General features: G+C 38.1%; 1 protein-coding gene across 1 annotated transcript in view; it reads left to right on the top strand.

Annotated features, from left to right (window-relative positions):
• Positions 1 to 1,598: 1,598 nt before the first annotated feature.
• The window catches only part of cul4b (cullin 4B), an 86,152-nt gene continuing 61,113 nt past the window's right edge, over positions 1,599 to 26,637 (top strand). Inside the window, exons 1-5 of the mRNA XM_060832525.1 lie at positions 1,599 to 2,172; positions 12,950 to 13,065; positions 18,248 to 18,351; positions 20,090 to 20,159; positions 23,372 to 23,445. Of these exons, the coding sequence (XP_060688508.1) occupies positions 1,776 to 2,172; positions 12,950 to 13,065; positions 18,248 to 18,351; positions 20,090 to 20,159; positions 23,372 to 23,445 (761 nt within the window). The 5' untranslated portion in view covers positions 1,599 to 1,775. The remainder of the gene's footprint in view (positions 2,173 to 12,949; positions 13,066 to 18,247; positions 18,352 to 20,089; positions 20,160 to 23,371; positions 23,446 to 26,637) is intronic.

A 26,637-nucleotide genomic window follows, 5' to 3' on the forward strand; every position in this document is an offset into this window, starting at 1 on the left:
ACCCTCTGTCTTCTACCTTCGAGCCAGTTCTGTATCCAAATGGCTGTTTCTCCCAGTATCCCATGAGATCTAATCTTGCTAACTAGCCTCCCATGGGGACCCTTGTCAAATGTCTTACTGAAGTCCATTTGGATCACATCCACTGCTCTGCCCTCATTAATCCTCTTTATTATTTCTTCAAAAACTCAATCAAGTTCATTGGCGTTGCAGATTCAAAGGTCGTCTTCAGTGTCAATATTCAAGATATATTCAACATGATACAGGTCTTCAAGTGACAATTGTAGCACTTTGAACATCTGTGTATGTCACTCCAGACATAAAGCACCTGAGAGTCAACAGAGCATTAATAATACATACTTACTAGGCCATTTGAAGCTATTGATGAAAAACAGTCTGAAGATATCCATTTGGTCATCTTTTTCATCTTTATGTACTCATTGATGCTGATCATTGAGCCCTCATAGTTCTCAACATATCGTTTTTGAAATCACCTCCAAAGTATGATTCTTTCTCCTGGTATGAGCTCAACTGGTTGTTTGAGTGATGCTCCTTGGTATCAAACTCATGCATCTGCAGTGATAGTGTAGCCTGCAGCAGCGTCCTCTTTACACTCCAAAGTCACGCTTCAATTTTGAAAAAAAATTGCTGCTTTGACAAGGCACAGTAAATCATTATAACACTATGTATCAGGGCATTTTCTATTATATACAAAATGCAAGGTTTGAATTAGAATTTAGTATGTTCAAAAGTGAAAAATTAAACAACCTTTTGGCGTGTGATAGAGGACGTACCTGAGGCCTCATTCGTGGGCAGTGATTCAGCAACTTCTCATTATCATCATTCTTGGTTAATTGGTCAGTTGCTAATCTAAGTTTTGCTTAAAATAATGTACATACCACACGATAGCTGGTAATAATGAAGTATTTTCAATTTCAGTTGATCTGATTTCATAAAAAATAACTATTGATCCTTTAGTCCTTTGGCCACGTCTGTGCAGAATACTGAACGGACTACAAATAGTTTATGACCTCTGCAAACCTCACAGAGCTGGCTGAAGATTGGTATGAAATACAAACAAAGGCATAGAGCAGTTGGGCTGAACAGTTTATTTCCATGATGTAGATTCTACATAATTTCACGAAACTAAGGATGTGCCCATTTTGACACTATTTTACAGTTCAATTTTACAGGGATGGAAACAAAACGTTGACTTTGCTTTCTCCCCACAGATGCTGCTGAGTTTCGCCAGTAAATACATGTTTTTTATTTCAGATTTCCAGCATCCGCAATTCTCTGTTTAATTTTTGTGTAAATTTCGATACTTTTGTGATGCCTTCAGTGCTTTGTTGGAAAGAAGCTGAATGAGAAGGGACAATGCCGCAAAGATTTAAAAAACACGCCTGTGCTTCCCCCAAAACATGACTAAATATTGGTCAGTATTTCTAAGCGATAATGCCTCGACTGTGGGAATTTAGTGATTGAGAATGAGGGAGGTGGGAAATTGGAGGGGAAAGAGTAGGTCCGCCTCCTAGTGACGTCATCGGACAGTTCACATCCCGGCATGCAAAGTGTCACCGGAAGTGCCGCCATTTTACTATATTGACAAAACAAGTGGCCGAAATTTAGCGGAGGGTTTTGGAGTCTGTAGTAATCTTGTTTTTTTTCTCCCCGTTTCCCCCATCCCCGATTTTTTTTTTCTTTTTCGATACCGGGAGTGTGTGAGCACGCAAGTTTGTTAAAAAAAAACAATAGGACGGCGTCGGCTCCAAGTTTTCATGTTTCGAACGGGCCTCTCTTCACAAAATTCACCGCAGGAGGTGCGACAACAGGCTGATGTTAGTCCGAGGAAGCGAAAGTTAGCCGAGGCCGGCGAGTTCGAACACCACCAGCACCAAACACCTCAGCCAACCCAGCTCTTCCCCTCCGCAGCCCCCAAGTCTTCCTCCTCTACCTCCTCCACCTCCACCTGCTGCAACCACCAGCTTCAGAAGAGAGTCAAGTTCGAGGACTCGCTAGACTTTGTTGGACTCGATGTGATGATGGCGGAGGAGCAGAGGAAAAGCAGCGGCTGTTCCGTGCTCACGGGGCATGCTAACGGCCTGACCAAATCCACTACCTTCGCCAACAGCAAGCCGGGGACGGCTAAAAAATTAGTTATTAAAAATTTCAAAGGTATAACAGGAGATCTTGATATTGAAAATAAATAAAATGTAAGTTAGGAAATGCAGGTACTGTAATGATGGAACTCGGTTTTAAAAAGCCATTTCCCCATCCTCCCAACTCCTCCAAAAAATCAAGTGAACTTCACATTCGTTTTTTTCAGCTCCTACACAGGTAAATGAGTTGCAGAAGTAATCAAAATAAGTTAATTGTTTTCCACTCAATTGATTATGGGCAAAAGCTGGATTCCATGGCCTATAATTGTTTGAAAGCCAAAATAAAACTCCACGTATATTTGGACCAATTCGTAGGCAATAATCACTGAAGTACAGTGGTATTGCAATCTTTGATTTTTGAAACGTTCTTTAAGTTAAAACATTTACCCATGATAAACACAGTTTTAGGTTTTTGATTGACACTGGAGAACAACACAAACAAAGTTGTTTTCTTCATCTGTATCTTTAAACTCACCTATTATCATTGTAAAATATATTTTCCGTAACAACTGTTCCACATAAACAATGTTAATTTACTGTTGCCAGAATAATTTAAAATGTAATTTAGGCTGAATATGCTTTGCTAATTCCTGTGATAGATGGAAGTAGTCTGTTTTATAAAAGTATTATAGATTGTAGCATTTGAAAATGTCGTACTTTCAACTAATAATTACACTTTTTATTCTGAACATGGCCTATTGGAGATTAGTTTGGATTTTATTTTGCTTGTCTTGCCATTGTTCATGTTCAAAATTTGATTTGCTGTGTATGCAATCTGCAGAAGATAAGTACAGACTGATGGTCAGATCTGAGATACTTCAATGCTTTCAGCTGAAGTAGAATGGCTGTTTTGGTGTCAGTGGTAGCACTCTCAAGGAGGATAGCTAATTGAGGTTAATTTATTTTAACAGCATGTGAATATGGAACTTGTGATCATCCTGGTTTGCAGGTTTGAGTTTTGGATGAACAGATTGGTGGCAGTATCCAATGATGTTTACATTAGTTGGCCATTGGTTGAGCTGGTAAAGGTAGTGTTTCGGAAAGACACTAATATTATTTCCTGATTTGAATGTGTCCCTGTGCAATAATCTGATGTTTGATCCAATTGAATCGACTCTATACAATCTCTTAGGTGATGAACTGCAACACCTATGCTGCAAGCAACTGTTTGAACAAGAGAGAAAAGTCAGCAAATCGTTGTTAAAATAAAGATGTTATATTTCAGGAAAAGGGGCAGAATTTTCCATGAAATAATTCATTTGTATTTGTCAAATACTGACCAATCGAGGATCTGCAGTACAATGTTGAAGGATAGTATAGTATTTAATATTTTGAGAAGCATATCTAATGAATGGATGAGAGAAGGTTGCACTTTATGGTTTCGTATAGTATTATCCAGTACATTAACTGCATGTGACTAATTTGAAATCTTGATCCTAACTCACGCATAAAACACGACTAACAGAGACTTGCCATGGGTTTCTAATCTGAATCCTTTTTGGTCAAATTGAAATACAAAAGCTAAATTGCCCAAGTTTTTTAAAACCTTATTCTTGTTTTGCAAAGTCATTAAATGTTGTACACGTTAAGTAAATATACAGTGCACTGAATTTATCTTGGTCAGCATGTGAAGGATTTTGTTTTAAATCCTAAAAGAAAATCTCACAGTAGTTCCGCCTCCAGCTAATTAGCGATTTCTATTGGACAGCACTGTCCTAGTTCCAAAGCTGCTAATTGAAATATGAAAAAAGAACTTTGTGCTCAAGAAAAGAATTGCCATTTGTACTTGGAAGTACTCAGGCTGTTGTATTGGGTGTCTCAACCTCAAAAAGTAGTTATAGTGGATTCCTTTTTGAGTTTTGCAATTTGTTTACTAATTGGTCTTGATTCTGAATTTTTAACTCCAAGCATTAATCCAATTTTAAACTATCTCATTGCTGGTAAAATGTGAGATGCTATGCTGAACTTTTCTGTTGTGGCAGGATTGATGCTGTGGAGAGGGAATATTGCTGGTTTGTGCTTAGAATAATTAGCTATTGGCAATATCAGTTGTATGAATGATGGTTGGCTTGAAATAACTGTTAAAAGCATTCCCTAGTGTAGAACTGAGTGACACGATCAGGTGCATTACAGTTTGATTCTTGGACTGTGCTGATTTTGCTGACAAAAACTTGATAATTTATTTGGAATGAGTGAGATTCAGTTTGGGTTTCTGCTTCTCATTGCTGACTGAATTCCAGATCCACTGGGGCTAAGTCTTAAGTATCCTCTGAAATGGCCCTGTAAGCCATTTAGTTGAATCAAACCACTTCCAAGGCTGATAAATGGAATGATACAGGGCAAACCACCCTGCATTGACCAAGACAATGGAAATGACAAAGGTGCATGTAGCCCTGTTGACCTGGCAAAGTCTTCTATACTGACATCTTTGGGTTTATGCTAAAATTGGAAGAGTTGTTCTACAAACAAGTGAAGCAATATCCTGACATTTTCGGGAAGAGAGGATTTTTGTGAAAATAAGTTTGTCCAAAGCAATGCCACTCCTTGGGATGTCCTATTCCACCAACAGGGAATGTGGCGAGAACAGAAACATACAGTGAGGAGGGAGATGCTTGGGAGTCCTTGACATTTGAATCTGGACTTGTTGATATCTCAAGGCATCAGATTGAGCATGGATGTGGAAACCTGATTTCAATCTGCCTTAGCTAACTTACTGAAGATGCCAATGTACTTGGGGTGGGAACATCAATATCTATCACCAAAAGATGGTTGGTATCCAATACTAACCAATCAGTAAATGAAACCTGTCAAATTGGATTTGTGGCGGATGGTTAGGGAATTGTTGAGAGGGAAAATATACTTGAACTTATCTTCACTAATCTATATGTAGCAGGTGCATCTGTCCATGACTCTTGGCAGAAGTCAATGTGGAGACAAAATCCTGACTTTGCTGTCAACGTACAGTTGTGTTTCAGTATCTCCATGTGGAATTACCTCAATATCAAACAGATATAGCTAGTCAAGACTGAAGATCCATGAGACATTCTGGCCGTCAGGAGTGACAGAATTGTATTCAACTGCACTCTTTAACCTCGTGACCTGTAATTTAGCTTTCTATATACATCATACCGTGTTGTTGTTGGATTTTTCCCTGCCCTGTTAGCACTTTGATTCCTTGATTCTCCCTTTACCTTACCTGCTACTCCAGATAATTTGAAACTTTTCTTGCATGCTGTTGGCAGTAGTTTTCATTAAGAAATTGCTGTGCACAACATGTAGCATACTTTGTACCCCTGAAGCAGCAACATCAGGTAATGAAAATGCTAAATACTTCTGTCCTGTCTTTTATATCATTTATATAAACAGTAAACAGCAACAAACCAACACTGATTTATGTTAAATCCCATTCCTTGTTGTTGATTTTATATCATGTAGTTAAAATATGTTCTGCCTCCCATCATCACCATACATACTTTTGCTACTCATGGTACTGCCTTCATGTTCGAGTTTTCATTAAGATTGCTGTTCTAGCACAAACCTGATTGACAAGAAAGTTACATAATTAATTAGTTCAGACCTAATGGGCACAACATAGAGGTAGTGGGAAACCTGCGGGCAAAGGTATTGGAAGAAAATAAGTAATTTTACTTTCTGTACAGTCACCACCACCAATTGCCTGCTTTTATTGCTGAAGACTCGAAAGCAGGCAATTGTTTACCATATCAAAAAGGGCTAACTATTATTTACTTGCATTAACATCAATTTCAAATTTACTATTTTTGTCTGAATAGAATATTTATAGTTGTAAAATGTGAATATTCATTATTGCTGCCTTTTTGATAATGACCATAGGCATATTATGTATATCATGCAATATCCTTTCTACACACAATTACAGCATGTGTGTTTCAGTGAATCTTTTTAAAATTATGTTGGTAAATAGGCCGTGATACAGTGTGGAAGTTTATCCCGTCAAATATTTTCCTAATGAGTGAACTATAAACTACTTAAATTCTTTTAAGGTGAAATTGTCTTCAATTCAGCAATTGCAACTTCAATTGTTTTGTTATGTAAAAATAAGAATAGTGTTTGTCGGATTATTAATATGTTGAAATATCATTGTATAAAGTATTCTACCATTGAGACTATAGGGAATCTATTCAAAGCTGTCCAATTTTCACAAAATCTTTAGCACTTATCAAATTTTCATAAGCCATAAGAAAACTTTGGTTGTCGAATTTAGAAGGACATAGAAATTGCTGAAATGACGTGTGACGTGACAAATGACACCTTAGGAAGGATATATTGGCCTTGGAGAGTTTACAAGTATGATACGTGGACAAGGGGTTAAGAAGTGATGATACAAATTAGAAACAAAATCAGAAATTCGTCCTGTTATGTGTAAATTTAGAAGGTTAAGGGGTGGTCTGATCAAAGTCTTCAAGATATTAACAGGAAAAGACAGGGTAGATAAAGATAAATTATTTCCTCTGGTTGGGGATTCTAGAACTAGGGGGCTTAATCTGAGAATTGGGCCAGACCATTCACGAGAGATATTAGGAAGAACCTGTACATGCAAAGGGGTGTTGATGTTTGGAACACTCTTCCACAAACAGTGGATGTTTCATCAGTTGTTAATTTTAATTCTAAGAAATATAAATATTTGTTAAGTAGGTCACAGATTAGTAATGATTTCACTCAATTATGGGCAGGTTCAACAGCCTGAATGGCCTAATCCTGTTCCTGTGATGTAACCCATTTTTGTTAGAGAAAATTAAGGCAAGTAATCTAAGTTAGTTGTTAGAGTTTTTAATCACCTTGTTTGGATCTGTTTTAACATGTGTGGAACAGATGGGTCTTGCAAATCCAGGCCAGATGGTCAAAGGTAGGGAAACTACCACTGTGGCAAAAGAGACCCTAAGGTGGTTCAGTTTTAGAGCTGATGCAGAAAATTATGCACCTGGGAGATATGAAGCTGCGATTCTTTCAAACGTAGGCTAAGCTAAGGAGAGATTTGCTGGAGTAAATGAGAACCGTTTGCAGTGACAAGGGTTGTGATGCAACGGCACTGATTTAAGATGATTGGCAAAAGAACCAGAAGCAACATTTGGAAAGTTTTAATGCATCAAGTTGTGGTGATTTAGTATGCGTTGTCTGAGAGGTTGTTCAATGCAGATTCTAAAGTTTTGTAAAAGGGAATTGAGTAAAAGCTTGAAAGGGAAAAAAATGATCACTGGGGAAAATGTAGGGATTAATTAGATTGCTGGTCTGAATGGTCTTTTGTGCTGAATCATCTTGATTTTAGAGGCAGGATACAGATTTTTTTTGGACAAATGCTGTTTAAGTTGTTCTGTCATATGGATAGTTATTTGAGAAACCAGACATCAGTTGTCAGGCAAGATGGCTCAGAGGCCACTTTCCATACTGTAAACATTTTTGATTGATTGTCAAAAATGTGAAGCCTTTTCATTTTTTTTTAATAATTCCTTGAAAGTGAAGTCGCTGGTAGCTAGAATAATGAAGGTGGTGTTTGATATGTTTTACTTTATTGGTCAGAACATTGAGTATCGGAGTTGGGAGGTCATGTTTCAGGACATTAGTTAGGCCACTTTTGGAATATTGTCTGCAATTACGGTCTCCCTCCGATAGGAAGGTTGTTGACACACTAAAAATTGGCAACATCCTTGTAAATCTTTTCTGAACAAAGTTGGAGGATTTGAGCTGTAGCGAGAGGCTGATTTAGCTGAGGGTGATCTTATAGAGGTTCATAAAATCATGAAGGGCATGGACAGGGTAAATTGACAAGGTCTTTTCCCTGGCGAGAAGGTATAGGTTTAGAGTTAGAGTAGAAAGATCTAAAAGGGATCTAAGGGGCAACTTTTTCAAGCGGAGAATGGTGTGTGTATAGAATGAGCTGCCAGAGGAAGTGGTGGAGGCTGGTGCAATTACACCATTTAAAAGGCATCTGAATGGCTCCATGATAGGAAGAGTTTAGAGGGATATGGGCCAAGTGCTGGCAAATAGGACTAGATTAATTGAGGATATCTGGTTGGCATGAGCAAGTTGGACCGAAGGGTCCATGTCTCCCTGCTGTAGATCTCTATGACTCTGTGCAGCGAATGTATTAACCAACATATGAATGAACTGTGAATATTTTTGCCAGAGATCTGGCATGTGCTTGTGTAATGATTTCAAGCCTACTTTGAGCATGTGTTGTCTTTCACTTCCTAGGTGTTATTGCAATGATCACACCAGCTTTAGAGTTTTTGTAACCACCATTGTCAATTGATGGAAAATTCAAATACTTTTTTTTCCCTAATTTTGTTTGCTGCTTTAAAGTAACCTAACAGACTCCTCGTACTTCATTTGAAGTGTAGTACTTCATTTGGACTGAAATAAATAAAAGCCAATATCTTTGCAATGCATTTCGGCAAGCCATGATTTTCTCATCTGTTCACAATGAGTTATTTTAATTTGCAGGAAGGCTTCATTGAATAACATTAACTGTGAAGTAAATACATGAGCTTCTCTTGTTTGTCAATGCTAGTTAAAAGCATCCTTAAAGCAAACATGCCTGAAATGATTTCATGGAGCAGTTTTCTTTATTGCACAAATGAAACTAAGGTCATTTCCTTGCACTTACTCTACTAACGGGGTATGATCTGTTATACTTCTGACAAAGACCATGTTGCTTATAATACAAGTACCTTAATTCACACCCACGTGCACATTGCCCAGGAGTAAAAAGGTTCAATTAGAATGTACTTCGTGGTTGTACTGGTATATCACATTGTTGAAAACAAAATGAGATCCATCTTGTTATAGATCTAACTCAGTTTTGTTTCCAACCATTCAATTCATTTATTGATATGTTGATCAACTCTCCTCTGAACCTGCACTGTCATTCCTTGTAAACTCCAAAACTGATATCCTAACATGCTGTGTTTTTTGCATCCTCCTTGATTTGAAATCAAGACTCCCAATATTGCCTGTTACTGTCACTTATGTGAATTTTCAAAAATTGGCTACCTCTGTCTGTCTTTCCTTCCAACAATCTGAAGGTTTGTAAAACCCAAAGCCTAGAAACATGTATTTATTTTTCTTGATTTGCCTTGATAGTTCCTCTTTTTGAATCATGCTACTACATTGGCTATTTGGACCTTGGCCTTTTATCTTGATGGATCAGTGAACATATAGGCTTTCAAACTTGAGCTCTTCTCCTCTGCATAGTTCAATCACACAGAAGCTTTACCAATCGAAATATGAGTGAGGTTTTCTGATTCTGTTCTTGCAACATTTCTTTTTTGAAGAAAACTGCCAGTCAAACAGAATGATTATTGTCATGATGAAATAATAAATTTTTGTTGGAGTCAAATTTTAACTTTGTTAAATGAGGTCCCAAATTTGATCCTCGGCCTTTGCTTGTTGATAGCTGGTAACAGGCGACAAATTGGCATAGCCGATGATAATCATGTTCCAGGGGTATGGATGGAAAAATGGCAAAAGCTATGTCATGTAATCATTAACTGTTACCAAAAAATGCATGTGAGCATTTGATGAGAACAGAATAATGTCTACAGTTAAATAGTCTGTTGATACACAGAGCTCACATGGGCAACAAAATGGCGGATGGAGCGTAATGAGGGAAAATATATATTTATTCATTTGGTCATAAGAATAGATGGGCAGATCCTAAGGGTGAACTTGTACAGTGTTGCTGTTTCATGAGAATTGCATGCTTTGTACTTCAGACTGATGAGAAGTACTTAGAGCATTGTTAGTGTTTAATTCTCTTCTCCAGAAGGTAGTTGAGGCTGGGTCCTTACATTTGGTCAAGACTGATGAGCTAAATCTTTAGAAGACGTGAGTTAAGAATTCTGGATGGAGACATGCAAGTGCAACGGAGACTGAAACCAGATCAGCCATGATCTAGTCTGTTCTGCTATTTAATAAGAAGTAACAGAAAAGTCCAAATGGCACATCCATTTCCCCCTCTGTTGCTGTGAAGGCACTGTAGCAGTTGGGAAGAAAAATAGCTTTTTGACTCTTAAAAGTGGATTGGAGTACAGGAACAAGAGAAACTTCGCTTCAGTTTTACAAGGCAGTATTTGGAGTGCTGCATGCAATTTTGGTTTCCATAAGGAATGATTGTGCCTCTCAGAATTTGAGTTTTCTCTTTCCTGTCTAGGATCGTAATTTTATAAAGATGTGTTTGTTACTCTCAAAGTGAGTGCCTCTAATAATTCAGAAGCAAGCCATGAGTTTAAAAATAAACAATTAGTATTCTGACTCACTTCCCCTCCAAGTAGTGCAATCTTTTACTCACTGCCTCTCAAATTCAAATATTCGATACAAACAACAGTGACATGTAGTTACAGCTGATAGTTATCTTTTATGATAGGCTGGTCATTTCTTCAATGATGTTGAAGATTTGATATTGACGTTGAGGGTCTTGTGAAGCAAGCAAGTCTCAACTGACGAGTTTTCTTGTCAGTTTCAAGGAAACTAGTTCTCAGGTGAAGTCAGGTGGTAGTGGTACGTTGGGTGAGTTGTCTTTGCTGTGAGGATTTCTCACTTTCATGGAATATTAATTTCCTTGGCTTGCAGCTAATCAGATTAGATTCCCTGCAGTGTGGAAGCAGGCCCTTCGACCCAACAAGTCCACACCGACCCTCAGAAGAGTAACCCACCCAGATTTATTTTCCTCCATTTACTCCGACTAATGTACCTAACAATACGGGCAATTTAGCATGGCCAGTACACCTAATCTGCACATCTTTGGACTATGGGAGGAAACCAGAGTACCCAAAGAAAACCCACGCAGACACGGGGAGAATGTGCAAGCTCCACACAGACAGTTGTCCGAGGCTGGAATTATTTAGCTTATTCATTCAGGGAATGCTGGCATTGCTATCCAGACCACTCTTTATTACCCATCGCTAATTGCTAGTTTGAAAGTGATTGTGAGCTGCCAAAGTCTATTTGGAATATTTTAACCCAGTGACAACGGAGGAATGGTCATATACACTGTATTTTCAAGTTAGAATCTTGAGTAGCATGTTCCCAATATCCTTTGTACCCTGTCCTTCTAAATGATAGTTGTGGGTTTAGAAGGTGCTGTCTCAGATGTTTCAATTTTTTCAGTACTTCTGATTCTTCTAACACACTGCTACCGGACAATAATATTCAAGGAAGTGTTTGTGATTTTGGTGCTATCAAATGGACTGCTTGGTAAATTTCCTGGGTATTGTTGGAGCTACTTTTATCCACAGAAGTGGAGAATTTGCTGTCCACGTTCTGACTTGTGTCTGACAGGTCATGGACAGGTTTTGGGGAATCGGGAAGTAAGTTACTCGGTGCAGGCTTCCTCCCCTCTGACCTGCCCTAATATTGGCAATGCTTACATGGCTAGTCCAGTTCAGTTTCTGGTCAATAATAACTGTATCTGCAGCAATAACCTGATTTAAACCAGACAACAAATTAGTTTCCTCATCTAGGGACTAGCACAGGTTCAAAGTACGTTTGCAAACAAAGGCTGATGTGTATTTTCGTTCTAAATCTTCTGGTCTAAATTCACGACTTTGAGAAATTGAGACTGCCAGTGTCCTTTTGTTTAAATTGCTCATTCAATTTGGTAATATCCATTATTCGTGTTGTTTCAGGAGGTTCAGTTTCAGGAAAGGTTTTTGACTCACATTCAGTCTAGATTGTTCCTTTTGTTCCATCTTGAAACTGGTTTCAGACACCAGCAGCAATTGGGGCTACCAACCTTTGCACCCTTCTATGTTCAGTGTTAAAAGTGAAGACTAAAAGCTTGTAACATAATCAGACAAAATGCTGTATTTGCTCTGGTGATGGTGCATTGAGGGTTTATGAAATTAGTTCCTTGATATAAGCTGGTTGTCTTGTGATGAAAGGCTGAGGAAATTCAGCCTGTATTCTCTGTATCTTTAATAAAAGGGCAGGCAATCTCATTAAAGCATATAAAATTGCAAAGGAGCTTGATAAGGTAGCCACTGAGAAATAGTTTCTGTAAGCTATGACTTTTAATGTGGGTATGAATATTTTCAAATTAACTGGTCAGAGATGTTATTACACCTGTCTGGAGCAGGTGAGACTGGAACCCAGGTCTTTTGACTCAGAGGCAGGGACACTACCATTGTGCTATGGCAGGCCAAAAAATGTGGGTTTTGTCCCAGGATAAGGGCCAATCATTTAGGCCAAAGGTGAGAAGAAATTACTCTAAGGGTTTTGAATCTTTGGGAATTCTTTACAACAGAAAATTGATGCTCCATTATTTAGAACATTGGTCTCTGAGTATTGAGTGTGAGAGTGGGCAGGGAAGTGCAGTTGAAGTTTAAGAGGTCAGTTGTGATTCTCTTGAATTGTGGTGCAGACTCAGCTCCTTATTGTGAAAAATGATTTGTTGGTCAAGGCACTGGGGAGTTGTTCATGCTAAGCTGGTTTCCTTCAACAAAAGTCCGTGCCTCTCCATTGTAATTGAAGTATGTTATATTGAATGGGATGGATTACCTGTTGTAATGTGTGAAGTTTGAGCAATATTTGTTCACTGACTGGAATGAATTGATCATTTAAAATAGAGATCCTTGTTTAAATTTGAGATTTTCTTCAGAGCCAAGTCTTGTGTTATATTGTATATGGAAATATATATTGCTTTTGTATTCATTTTCAAAAAATTTAGCTTGTGAATTCGAGAGAGATGACCAAACTCATTATAATGTTCCCCTCTCTCATTATTGCAGTGAACTGTGATAAAGCATTTTCTATTACAGACAAACCTAAGTTGCCTGATAATTATACCAATGAAACCTGGCAAAAACTGAAAGAAGCAGTAGAAGCAATTCAGAAGAGCACCTCAATCAAATACAATTTGGAGGAACTTTATCAGGTAATGGAAATGTTGCATGTTTTGTATGTAGCGAGTAAAATTACTTTGAAAATATTGACAAAGACAATGATTTTTGTGTTTCTTATTCAGCCATATTTTGTAGTGTTGCATATTTAAATATCAATTTTAATCAATTGCTAGTGTAATTATTAGTGTCTGAAAGCAAAGCAATATTTCTGCCCCACCACCCTTTAAATGTGCTGAATATTGCTCAAGTACAGATCTGTCAGTGTTACGGATCCCTCAGGTTGAAATTGAATGTGATAATGTAATGAATTTAGTGATATCTGAATCATAAAACATTACTATGCAGGTGCAGCAAATAGAATGTTGTCATTTATTGTAAGGGGTATGGAATATATAATGAAATAAATTTTCTTTGAACTGTATAGTGCCTTAATGATATCTCCCTAAGACAAGACAGTAGTAAGAAACTCTTCTGGTGTACGATATAGTTTTGGTCTCCATATTCAAGAAAGAGCATATTTACTTGAAGGGAGTCCACTGAAGGTTCATTCAGCCACTCCTTGGCATGAAGATTTAACTTATCAGTTAAAGTTAGACTACTTAGTTCTGTATCCTTTTGGAGTTCAGAAGATTGAGAGATGATCTTATTTAACACTTGATCCTGAGGAGATTTGACAGATAATGTTGTAGGAATATTTCTCCTTTTAGGGAGAAGGAAGAGAGAGTAAAGCTAGCAGGCATATGCAATGGAAACATGACTGTTGAATATTTTGAAGACCTAATTAGATTTTTGATCAACAAGGACATCAAAGGGTAACAGTGGTTGGCAGGGAAGAGGTGTTCAGGTCACATTATGATATCTCAAATATTTTCAAATGGCAGGGTGGAGCAGGGTAGTGCAGCTGAATGGCCCATTCCTCCTCAATTCATGTTTGGATGAATGTGACTGAGAATCAGCTGATGTTCCTTCTCCTGATTATCACTAAATAGTACACAAAAAAAACCTCAGAAATGATATTCTTGACTGTCAAAATAGCCTACTAATCTTTACTGTCTTGGCTTGTGTAAGAAATGTAGACTCTAGTCCACAGAGATTTGAACTTTCAATATTATCATAACTGTAAACTCTGAAGTATTGGCAAAATAATCTGCAAGGTAATTTTATTTGATGAGTAGAGTCTAAGACTCATAGAGACGTAGAGCATGGAAGCAGACCCTACGGTCCAACTCGTTCATGCCAACCAGATATCCAAACCAGACTTTAAATTCGTTCAGAAATGGGGATGTATATGTTTTTAAATAAGTCAAACATAATAAGGTTTCCTCTCTTGGCATGCTTTTCCCATGATACGTTGCTCTCTCATTTTAATTATAGTGTGATAATTGACTTGGTCTTTGGTGAAGACAAACTCAAAGTCTTCAAGATGTCCTTTTCTAATTCTCTGCCTCCACAGATAGGTTGCCACTTTGACCGTAATATAGCTGACTTGTTGCTTAGTTTCTCCTTTCACTTTACATGCTGCTAACACAAAAAAAAGTTTTTGTTTCGGGTGTAGCCTCTCCATACGTTTTCATGATCTGTTTGCTTTTCTTTCCTGAACTCTTTTTTTGTAATTCACCTTTATGCTTATTATATTATTTTTGATTTTCTGCAGTATTTCGCTTGCTTTGCCTGATATTATTTTTCTGGCTTCTTTTGAAATTGGACCCTTATCGCAGCTGCTCAGTAGAACAAGGTGTAGAGTTTGTTGTTCCATGTGTTTGATTGATCAGATCATATTTAGCCTAAATTTCCTTCCTCACCTTTCTGCCAGTGTCCTCTTGGACTGTCACAGATTTCTGTTATTGATGGTATTTCCAGCCACTTGCTTCTCAGCCAAGCATGTTTGAACTCCCCTTATAGGAAATTTACTCTTATTTTACCCTTTTTTCCCCACATTTATGCTAAAATACGCATCACCTACCACAAAAAAAGCTGTCCTACTAATACTCATTTGAACTGTTCCATCTCAGTCTCCGAAATCTAAATGTGGAATTTCCAAACGCTGGCAGGTGCACCATTGGACTATTACAGACTGGTTAATACTGTTGTACATTTCAAGTCTGAAGTGGAATATTCATGCAATTTCACTGACTATGTGCAAGTTATCTGGGGGCTTATAATGTTACTGTTTTTGTATTTTTTTTTCAACTTAGGAACTTGCATCCAACATGTACAATTCTCCTCTGAGTTCTTGCAAAATGAGCAATATCATGCTTCATTTTTGGAACGTGTGTCTCTTCCTTTGTCGATCTATCTGACATATCCCCCCTTCTGCTATTTTTTAAAACTTTCATAGAGTCATAGAGATGTACAGCGTGGAAACAGACCCTTCGGTCCAACCCGTCCATGCCAGCCAGATATCCCAACCCAATCTAGTCCCACCTGCCAGCACCCGGCCCATATCCCTCCAAACCCTTCCTATTCATATACCCATCCAAATGCCTCTTAAATGTTGCAATTGTACCAGCCTCCACCACTTCCTCTGGCAGCTCATTCCATATATATACCACCCTCTGCGTGAAAAAGTTGCCCCTTAGGTCTCTTTTATATCTTTCCCCTCTTACCCTAAACCTGTGCCCTCTAGTTCTGGACTCCCTGACCCCAGGGAAAAGACTTTGTCTATTTACCCTATCCATTCCCCTCATAATTTTGTAAACCTCTATAAGGTCACCCCTCAGCCTCCGACGCTCCAGGGAAAACAGCCCCAGCCTGTTCAGCCTCTCCCTGTAGCTCAAATCCTCCAACCATGGCAACATCCTTGTCAATCTCTTCTGAACCCTTTCAAGTTTCACAACATCTTTCCGATAGGAAGGAGACCAGAATTGCACGCAATATTCCAACAGTGGCCTAACCAAAGTCCTGCACAGCCGCAACATGACCTCCCAACTCCTGTACTCAGTACTCCGACCAATAAAGGTTTGCACACCAAATGCTGCCTCCACTATCCTATCCATCTGCGACTCCACTTTCAAGGAGCTATGAACCTGCACTCCAAGGTCTCTTTGTTCAGAACTATTGCTGTCTACAACTTTGGTTTTCTATTATGAAATCCCGTCTGAAATTCCAGGAATTCAAAACTTTAAGACGACGTTCATTTCCTGCTCTAAGCTGTGATCTTAAAGATGCCACACATGTGCCATGCATTGACTATCACGAACAGAGAATCTAACTGTCACCCCTTGACAGTCGACGACATTGTCATCATTGAAATCTTCATTGAAAGTTTCTGGACATTATCTATGATCAGAATCTGAACAGGTCTATCCATTTGGAATGGGTCTGGGTGGGTTATTCTTCGGAGGGTTGGTGTGGACTTGTTGGGCTAAAGGGCCTGTTTCCATACTGCAGGAAATCTAATCTATTAATCTTCTAGCTGTGAGCGTAATTTCTCCCACCGTGGATTCCTTTGCACTTCCAGAGTAAACTGTCACTCATTTTAAATAATGTGGAGCAAATGGAGTTGGTGTCCTAACCACTGAGCGGCATGAAATTAAAAAGAATGCATTTAAAGATTAAGTCCTCAATGTTCCTTTATGGAGGAGGAGAATGAGAAACTGGATATTAGCCTGTTTTTGTTTTCAGTTTTAGCTGCCAGAAGATAACTTTAAAATCAAATGTAGATGTTAAGAAACGTTAGTTAATGAATAGGTGAATGGTTATGTGGCAGGTAATTTTGTGGAATGATGTTTGGGAAGTATAATCAGGTTGGTTTGGGTTGTAGTTTTGTGGTGTTGGGTGAATAAGGTTTGCATGTTAGACTAGTCAGTTGGGTCAGTGATAATCATGGGGTATGATATTGTGAGCAGGATAAGTAGTCAGGTGATAACTTACAGTAGATCGTTAAGTTGTTTTTTGGGAGTAGTCAGTTGAGTTGGACAGTGGGGTGGTGCATGGTTGGGTAAATGTTTTGTAGGGTCCTGAAGTCGGTTATGGGGGAGTTGATTGAGTGGGTCGTTGGAGTCATTGGGTCATGTAGCAACTTGAGGGTCAGTTCTTCAGCTACCTGGAAGGTTGATTTGATTTTTGTCGTGGGTATCCAGTGAAATACAACAGGCCTGTCTGATGTCTTTGACTCTAATTTGGGTGCATAATCTTTAAAAAATTCACTCATGGGATTTATTGCCCATTCCTAGTTCCTGTGGTGTTCATATAGGTTGCTGTTGAGCAGGGAAATTTTCAGTCAGAAGTTCAAACTTCGGGCTATTCCTGCATAGATCGGTATGTTGTGACTTTGAAGACAAACCAGCATACGTATTGGATCGTACCTCCGGTATATCCTAAACCAGAAATCTGAACAATCTTGGCCAATGTAAATAGTTGAGACTCCAGTGCTGATCTTTGTGGCACCCATTATTAGTTCACCAATCTTAAAGTAATCCATTAATCTTGATTGTTTCCCATTAGTTAGCAAGGTATCTATTCCTATATTAACCTTAAGACTTGCGAATATAGTCAAGACTGAAGAGGGCAGACGCTTTCACTTCTATGGACCCTAAGATTCACAGGAACAGGCAGAAAAATGAAATTGAGACCAAGGTCAAATCAACCATTGTTATTGAAGTGACAGCAATTGTGAAGGGCTATATGGCTTCTTACTCTAATTTCCTATGTACTTATACTGATGGTAAATGAACTTGCTGATATCTGCAGTGTAGTCAATTGGAGAGCATCTTTTTGGAGTTTTGAGGGAGTACAATGGGTGAAATTCATCTCCTGCCAAATGTATGCAACTTCAATTCGTATATTTTGATTCAATTCAGATAACTGTGCGCCTCTAAAAATGTGCAGGTTAGGTGAATTGGCCATGCTAAATTGCCCAAAGTGTTAGGTCAAGGGGTAAATGTAGGGGAATGGGTCTGGGTGGGTTGCTCTTCGGCGTGTCGGTGTGGACTTGTTGGGCCGAAGGGCCTGTTTCCACACTGTAAGTAATCTAATCTCATCTACTGACCGACTTGGAAGATTATAATGCCTCTGTAATCCTTTGTTCCGGATCTCCAGCATATCATTTTTACATTCCAAAGTCCTATCTATTGCCATTTCAACTGAATAAAGATCTTTGATCACTTTCTGCGAGTAAGGGTCAGAAGACTGTGGGGTGACTATCAAATCCCTTCAAGCACTATAAATTGTTAAATATTCTAATTCTTCCTTCTATGACTTTTTCTGTTATAGGCAGTGGAGAACCTCTGTTCTTACAAAGTATCAGCAAATTTATACAAGCAGCTGCGACAAGTCTGTGAGGATCACATCAAAGCTCAAATTCACCAGTTCAGAGAATATCCTTTAATTTATCTGATCAGAATCTTAATTATGTGGTTGAAGAACTATAAATTTGCTGAGTTCAGTTGCAACATTTCAAAATCTGTGCATCAGCCATAAACTTGAAGTATAAGTGTATCATATATCTTTGATGTAAGTGGTGTCACAGCTCAGGGGACCATAGTTATAAACTATCTGTTAAGGTGACAGTTGTTTTATTCGTATGGCTGTGAAAGAAGTCCAAGTTACATTTTGTCTTCAGCTGGGACAATATAAGTGCTTATGAGGATTTGATCTTTGAACAGTATGCAGATAGTAGTTTGTCTTGGATGGCCACAGCCACAATTTGAGCTGTTCCACATTTTTCACTTTTGGACAATTGACCTCCTCTTCCTCTGCCCAGTCTCTAATGATTGCGGGTTGTCCACATTTTATGTGGTAGGTGGAAACCTGGGAATTAACTCAGGTTGGTGATATTTGTCGTCAACCAGGATGTGTGCCTTGTTGTGGAGTCCACAGCTGAGGTTGGTCAGTTTCAAATTGAAAGATTTTCCATTTGAGATTGGGGTGAGGAGATTTTTTTTCTCTGGGGATCTGTGAAGTTTCCTTACTCTGATAGCAGTGGAATCTGGTTAATATATTCTTAGGAGTTGTGTTCTTTGAAGAGGATGTTTTCCTGCAGTTTATTTGAGGGTGGAATATAGATTGCTTCACAATAACTAGTTAATTTGTCAGGTGGAGAAAAGTGAATGAAGGTTCTGTGAACTATGGTTTCCACAGGAATCAGATAGTTGGAAATTGCCAAATTCTAAAGCAGTGAATATTGTCATTGTTGTTTTGCCTCCTTAGCTTTGAGCCACTAAATGGGAATCTGATATTTTCATTTGAGCTCAGAAAAGGTCATACTTTTTTTTTGGGCATCAAAATATTTACAAAATGTGTCAATATCTTAATGTGTTTCCTCCACACATCACAGTTTTCAAGAGCTTTGAATTATCTTAATATACTGGTTAATATTGATGCTCCAGTCATCACCACAAATGATTGTCAGATGATCGTTTGTTTTGTTTCTCTCTCCTTGCAGTTTGCAAATTAATGTCTACCAACAACATTGATTACAATTTCTTAATGGAATTTACTAAATCTGAAGTGTTTGCTAACATGCTCAGTTTTGTTTTTGATTAGTCAAAATACATTATACTTCAACTGCTCAATTGTATATGGGATGATTTCAGACACTGCTGAACCCTGTCATTAAATCATGAATGCAGCATCAGTAAATCTTCAGAATTTTTCCACAGACGTTCAGAACTGATAATTCCTGAAATATGCTTTTTACCGTGTATTTTGTACAGCTGGTAAGCAAGCATATCTAATGCTTTTTAAATTGCCTCCTTGCTAGATTCCTGCAATATGTATGCACATGCACAAAAATTTCTGCATTGAAATTGGAATTAGTTCAGGGATATGAAATAGGATTTCAACACCATCAAGGATGACTCCGTCTAATTGCATCATCAGAACACCATAAGTAAAGTCCCAACAGGTTACCGGCCTTGTCCTTCACTGGTTGATCTGTGTAGACACTTAAAATTGAAGGCCAAAAAATTATTAAATGGGACACTCAATTGAAGAGAAGTGATGTAAATGAATATTAACATTTGCTGGGGAACAGTGTATGCTAAAGGAATTTAGTTTCCTTGATTCATTGTAGAACTAACTTTGTATTTCAGTTTTCTTTAACCATTCCTTTACGGATTCCTTAGATAGTGTCCTGTTTCTAAAGAAAATAGATAAATGCTGGCAGGACCATTGCAGACAAATGGTAAGTAAGTCACAATTAATATTGGTGTACATATTTAAATTTTTGTCTCCATTTCACCCTTCTAATCAAGATATTGCCTGCTGAATCTCAGGAATCAAGCCAGGCATTTTCTCGTCCTTTCAGACAACATTCAAAGCTTCAAAACCTAAATTGTGCTCATGAAAAATATCTACAACTATTCCTTTGCTAATTTGGTTCTGATCGATAGCTTTGAAGTGTAAATTCAAATTAAGTAGAAAAGTAGTAGGCAAAATGAAAATGTCTTGTTGCTGTTCTGGCGGGAAGTTAAAGGCAACTCATAGCATTTGTAGATGATTTTTTAAATCTGTTTTAACCCAATGTTAGAATTTGTAGGTGATCTGAAAAAGGAAGAACAGTGATCCATTTCCCAAAACTAAGTTTGATGTACAGGTAGATCAGTTGCGTGACAGGTAATTTATTATTTTTGGCAGGAGTTTTGAGGCCACACAAGTGGCTTCTGAACCAAGTAAAGGTTATGGGATGATATTGCACCTTGCATTCCAAGTTCACAGATGATTAGCCTTAACCAGCTCCTTCAATTTCCCATCCCATCCCTTCTATTCCAAACCAAGGACTAGTATTGATAAAATATCTCCTTTGCAAAACCAACCTACATGTTTTTGATCTCCAGGCCTGACCACCTTGATGCTAAATGGATTATCTACAGTAAATTGTCATTGTTCACTTCCGGCAAATGGATCGCTAAATTTTTCAAATCTACTGTTCCTCCTACTTTAAAAGCTTACTGTTATTGTTCAAATGTCAAACCAAAATTTACACCAGTTTGATGTAATCAAATTTAAGCTGTTTCTTTTAGCTGCCAAAGCCCATCTAACCTAAGAATCTTGGAGTTTTGCTTCACCTCAAGCTCAGTTTCTAACACTACATTCAATCTATCACCGACACCACTTCTATGCATATCTCAAATAACATCTCTCTGTCCTCCCCTTTCCTTCAGCTGAAACTTTAATGCATGTATTTTATTACTTTGTGGCTGACTTCTCCAACAATCTAAAGGTTGACTTGTGCATCTCTAGTAGTTTTAAACTTCTCAGTTATCCAGCAGGCCATCTTCTATACCTTATACACATTAAATCCCAAATTCCAGGCCTTCCCAGTTTAATTGCTTATTATCACACAAAGAGTATTCAGGTTTTCCAATGGCTTTGAGCTTTTATTATTTTGACCAAATGTATTTTATGGTATGTATTCTTCACTTCATCAATACCGGTCATGTCTATTTTGTTGTTGGATGTTATAGAATCATTGACTCATACAGTATGGAAATGGACTCTTTGATCCAACCAGTCCATGCCAAACATAATCTCAAACTAAACTAGTCCCACCTGTCTGCTCCTGGCTTATACCCCTCGAACCCTTTCAGGTTCATGTATTTGTCCAAATACCTTTTAAACGTTGTAATTGTATCTGCAACCACCACTTTTCTGGAAGTTCATTCCGCAAATGAACCGTTCTCTGCCCCTCATATCCTTTTAAAATCTCTGTCCTCTCACCTTAAAAGATGTGTCCCTCATTCTTTCACTTTACTCAGCATCTCTTGACTTGCTGTTCTTGACTTCAGACGTCTTCTTTACAATTCCTTCATGATCAGTTTTTTTTAAAAAATTATGTCTTTCAGCCTTTATCCCTCCATCTTAATGTCAGCTAACAATCCGGTGATTTGAGATTTATTAGTACAATAATAGTATAATTTATTGGAAAAACATCCTCTAAAATTTAGTTTCTCACTCCTGGAAGTATATTTTTTGCTGTTTCAACCATGGATTTCATCTATGGCAGACTATTTGCAGATTGAGAGTATCATGACTGAATCTGAACTGCCTTCACTCAATTACTGTATAAGGTGGTTCACTGGTTCTGCTCGCCGAGCTGGAAGTTTTTGCTGCAAACATTTCGTTCCCTGGCTAGGGAACATCATCAGTGCTGTTGGAGCCTCGTGTGAAGCGCTGCTTTGATGTTTCTTCCGGTATTTATATTGGTTTGTTCTTGCCGCTTCCGGGTGTCAGTTTCAGCTGCAGTGATTTGTATGTGGGGTCCAGGTCGATGTGTCTGTTGATGGATGTTCTTGCCGTTTCCGGGTGTCAGTTTCAGCTGTAGTGGTTTGTATATGGGTTCCAGGTCTATGTGTCTGTTAATGGAGTTTGTGGATGAATGCCATGCCTCTAGGAATTCCCTGGCTGTTCTCTGTCTGGCTTGTCCTATGATGGTAGTGTTTTCCCAGTCAAATTCATGTTCCTGGTTGTCTGAGTGTATGGCTACTAGGTCGTGTCGTTTTGTGGCTAACAATCCGCATCCATGAACATCAGCTAGCCACAAAACGACACGACCAGCTATCTCTAGTAGCCATACACTCAGACAACCAGCAACATGAATTTGACTGGGAAAACACCACTATCATAGGACAAGCCAGACAGAGAACAGCCAGAGAATTCCTAGAAGCATGGCATTCACCCCCAAACTCCATCAACAGACACATTGACCTGGACCCCACATACAAATCACTGCAGCTGAAACTGACACCCGGAAGCGGCAAGAACAAACCAATATAAATACCGGAAGAAACATCAAAGCAGCGCTTCACAAGAGGCTCCAACAGCACTGATGATGTTCCCTAGCCAGGGAACGAAACGTTTGCAGCAAAAACTTCCAGCTCGGCGAGCAGGACCACAACAACGGATACCCGAGCTACAAATCTTCAATCAGATTTTAAAGTGGTTCACTGGACCTGACACATTAATTCTGCTTTCTCTCCGCAAATGCTGCCAGACCAGATGAGTTTTCCAACAATTTTTGTTTGTGTTTCTGATTTCCAGCATCTATAGTTTTTGTTTCCTGCATACCTTTTGTTTTCTGGAATAGGTTGCAAGACTGACACAAACATCCTGTTTGGATACTTCCCCTAATACTAAACTGAACCCAAATCTAACTATCTCAGTTTAGTGAGGCAGTACTAATGATTTGAATCTGGAACAATTATTTGCACATTTGTGTATCAGGCAGAAACTATTGCACGAGGTCATTGGAAAGTCCATACCTCATTTGAAACCATTCCTCATTGTTTTACTCCCTCTCTGTTTTAATTTGATGTTTACGACATATAGGTTAGTAAAAAAACATTTGCTTAGCTAAGATTTAAAAATGTACACTTGTTTACGGTTTATTTCTTCCAGATCATGATTAGGAGTATCTTCTTGTTTCTGGATAGAACTTATGTTCTACAAAATTCAATGCTTCCATCTATTTGGTAAGTTTAAAGATTTGATGGTCTTCATAAGAAAACTGATAAAGTTAGCTCGGCCAGCAGAATGGACAGTACAACTGACCTTACCATCCTAATCTGGGGAAACGACAATGAGCTAGACGCCTTGCTCCTGATCAATATACAGTTGAATTTCCTTTCTCTAAAGAATTAATGCAGGTTTGGGCTTGATTGATCTCTTGTATGTGCGTTTGGGATGCTCTATAGAGTGAAGTTTGAATAATGAGCTATTTTGGTAAGTTACTTAATTGTCTAGTTCAGCAATCGTTGATGCAAATTTGGCTTTGAATTATTTTGCTTCAAAATTACCTGTTAACCAGAATTGTATGAGAACAGCATTCCTTCCACTTTCACTTTGTAATATGGGGTGAAGTATTTACCTGATGGAAAGAAACCTATTTTAATTAAAGATGACTTTCCAAGGAAGGTGTTCTGAATTGACTTTTAAAAAAAGTCCAAGTAATGTATCAAGAATTGAGAACAATCTACATAGAATCATTCTGTTTCAGTTGTAAAATAAGTCTCACATCGCAAGTAAGTTTGAGGAAGGCCATTTAATCTATTTTAGCCATCTGTTTCAATCTGTGTAGTTCGTTACTCTGGTCGAATTATAGGAAATTTAGGCAGAATGAGTCTGCTTATTCTTCTAGTTTGCCTTGTCTTTTTTCGGTTGCAGGTTGGAGAAGAGATTTTTTTTGTGAATACGAACGCCAATTGAAATTTATGCGCGATAAGAAGAACATGTTGGGCACAAGTAATGTTTAAATCCTCGAGTCCATGTTGTAAACCTACGTCACATTTCAGATGATTCCAAAATGTTTGACTCGAAAGCTTAGCTAAAATGTCACTCCATCTTGCCTTATTTTCTGTTTTTGTTTCGGATTGAATTTTGTCCTTTGTGGCCTTGAGCTAATGCCCTGCTCAGTTACGGTCTAATGTTATGGTCTACTTTGTAGGCTTACTAGTTCATATGTCTCTTGTAATTTTCATTTTGAAGATCATTTTGATACTTTTGGCAAGTCTCTATATATTAGAGGCTGGTATATTGTATAGAATTTTTGGATGAGTTTGCAATTTTCTAGGGAGGCAAGTTGTCATTCATGGATAATTTATCAAAATAAAGGAAGCAAGAAAATGTGAATGGAAAGTGGTGCAACCGAGGCCATTCCCTGTGATTAGATACAGTGCAGTACTAGTTTCTCCTTTCATTTGAGTCAGTGGGTATGGCTTAAGAGCAAGGAATATGATTAGAGAAAATTTCTATTTGGCATTCTCACTTTATTATCTCTTAAACTTAGCTTATGGCAAAAAAAAGCCAATTGAACTTTTTTTTTAAATTAGCTTTGGTTCCTAATACAATGAAGACTGTGCAACTTATCACTGTGTCTGGTGCAAAAGGACAAAAAACATTTTGAAATAATCAAGATGACTGCATCTGAGGATTAGCAAGTGGAGTGTTATGCTGAAAAGTGTTTGTCTATTCTGCAAAGGGAAATAGAGTATAAAATGTAGGGAAGTCTTGCTACATGTCTATAAGATATGGGTGAAACCTCAATGAATACTATGTTCAGTTTTGATTCCCCTATTTAAGGAGGGATTTGAGACAGCTCAGAGACTTACTAAATTGATTACTGAGGTGGAAAGTTATATTATATGGAAATGTTGAGTTGTATGGGCTTTTACTCATTGGCATTTAGAAGAACTAGCGATGATCTAATTGAAATGAATAATGTTCCAAAGGATCATGATAAATACTGAGAGGATGACATTTGCTTCGGGGGAATATTTTCAGAATAAATGGACACTTATTCACTGTGTGTGTGTGTGTGTGTGTGTGTGTGTGTGTGTGTGTGTGTGTGTGTGTGCGTGCGTGGAGGGTGGAGATTTACTTCTGGTAGAAGTCCTGTATCTTTTTTATCCCAAAATCTCTGCTGGTTCGGTCATTGAAAATATTCAAGCATGAGATAGGGAGATTGTTGAACATTAAAGAAGTATGTGCTATGAAGAACAGGTAGGCTTGTGGAGATGAGGCCATTATCGATCAGTCATGATCTGTTTGAATGGTGAAGCAGACTTCAGGTACTGTATGGTGTACTCCAGTTTCTTGCGTTGTTTTGAAAAACAGTTCATAGTTATTAGAAATGAGAATTAATTCCTGTAGTTTTAACATGCTTGTACATTGGGAGTTTCATCTCTCTAGTGTGTCTTTTTCTTCCCCACAGTTGACTTCTTGCTAGAGATGGTATCATACTCATATCAACAGTATTTAAGACTTTATCCAAGAAACCAATTTTTAATGTGAAGATTGTTAATTACTTTGGAGTACCTTTGATCTAGATGCCTTCTTGATCAATACTGGAATGCTTTCAGGGAATCACTGAAAAATGAAGTAGAGAAGGGTCCGTAATTGATCATTGTCTCCACTCATTTCACCAATGACTGACCTTCAACCGTTGTTACGCACTGATGTCGTTGAAGTCATTTGTTGTTTGTCTATTGCCAAGAAAGTTCGCGTCATTTAAGATCTCAGACTTGTGTTGTAGTTGAGGTTTTTCTGATTTCATGTAGCTTAGCAATTGGGAAAAATAAATCTGTCTGCAGTGCAAGACAAAACCTAACAAATGTATCTAAATGTGTGAATGATGGTATTTAACACTACTTTAAAGATTGTGTTAATTGATCTGTTTGTGCTTGCACATTTATAATTGCATCAAAGCAACATCAGAATTGAGTTAAAGCAGATGATCAAAATCTGCACGAAAAAAGCAAATGCTCTTTTATTTCTCAAGTGTAAACACAGTTCAGGGAGCATGGAGGAATGTCTGCACTTTTCAAGATAAATGTTAATGTAAGACTTCAAATAAGTTGAAAGGAATTCAGATTTATACACCTCTTGATTTTTCTTAAGTTTAATTTTCTTCTTGGTCAGATCTTATTCTGTAGTCACCCCTTATTGATTATTTTCAAATCCATGGGTAAGGAGGTGAACTGCTTACAGATGTTGACTGCTGACAGAGAGGCACTTCAGATGAATAATTTCTCATCTTTCTTGTGGTGAAGTTTTTATTTTGTTGAGTATCACCTTTGATAATATAATAATATTGATAACTCTGTCAAAGGAGACTTGATACAGAGCTGTCAGTTCACAAGAATAGCCTGAAATGGGTGGGAAATATA

The sequence above is a fragment of the Hemiscyllium ocellatum genome, chromosome 11 (genome assembly GCF_020745735.1).
Source record: "Hemiscyllium ocellatum isolate sHemOce1 chromosome 11, sHemOce1.pat.X.cur, whole genome shotgun sequence".
NCBI classification, from domain to species: domain Eukaryota; kingdom Metazoa; phylum Chordata; class Chondrichthyes; order Orectolobiformes; family Hemiscylliidae; genus Hemiscyllium; species Hemiscyllium ocellatum.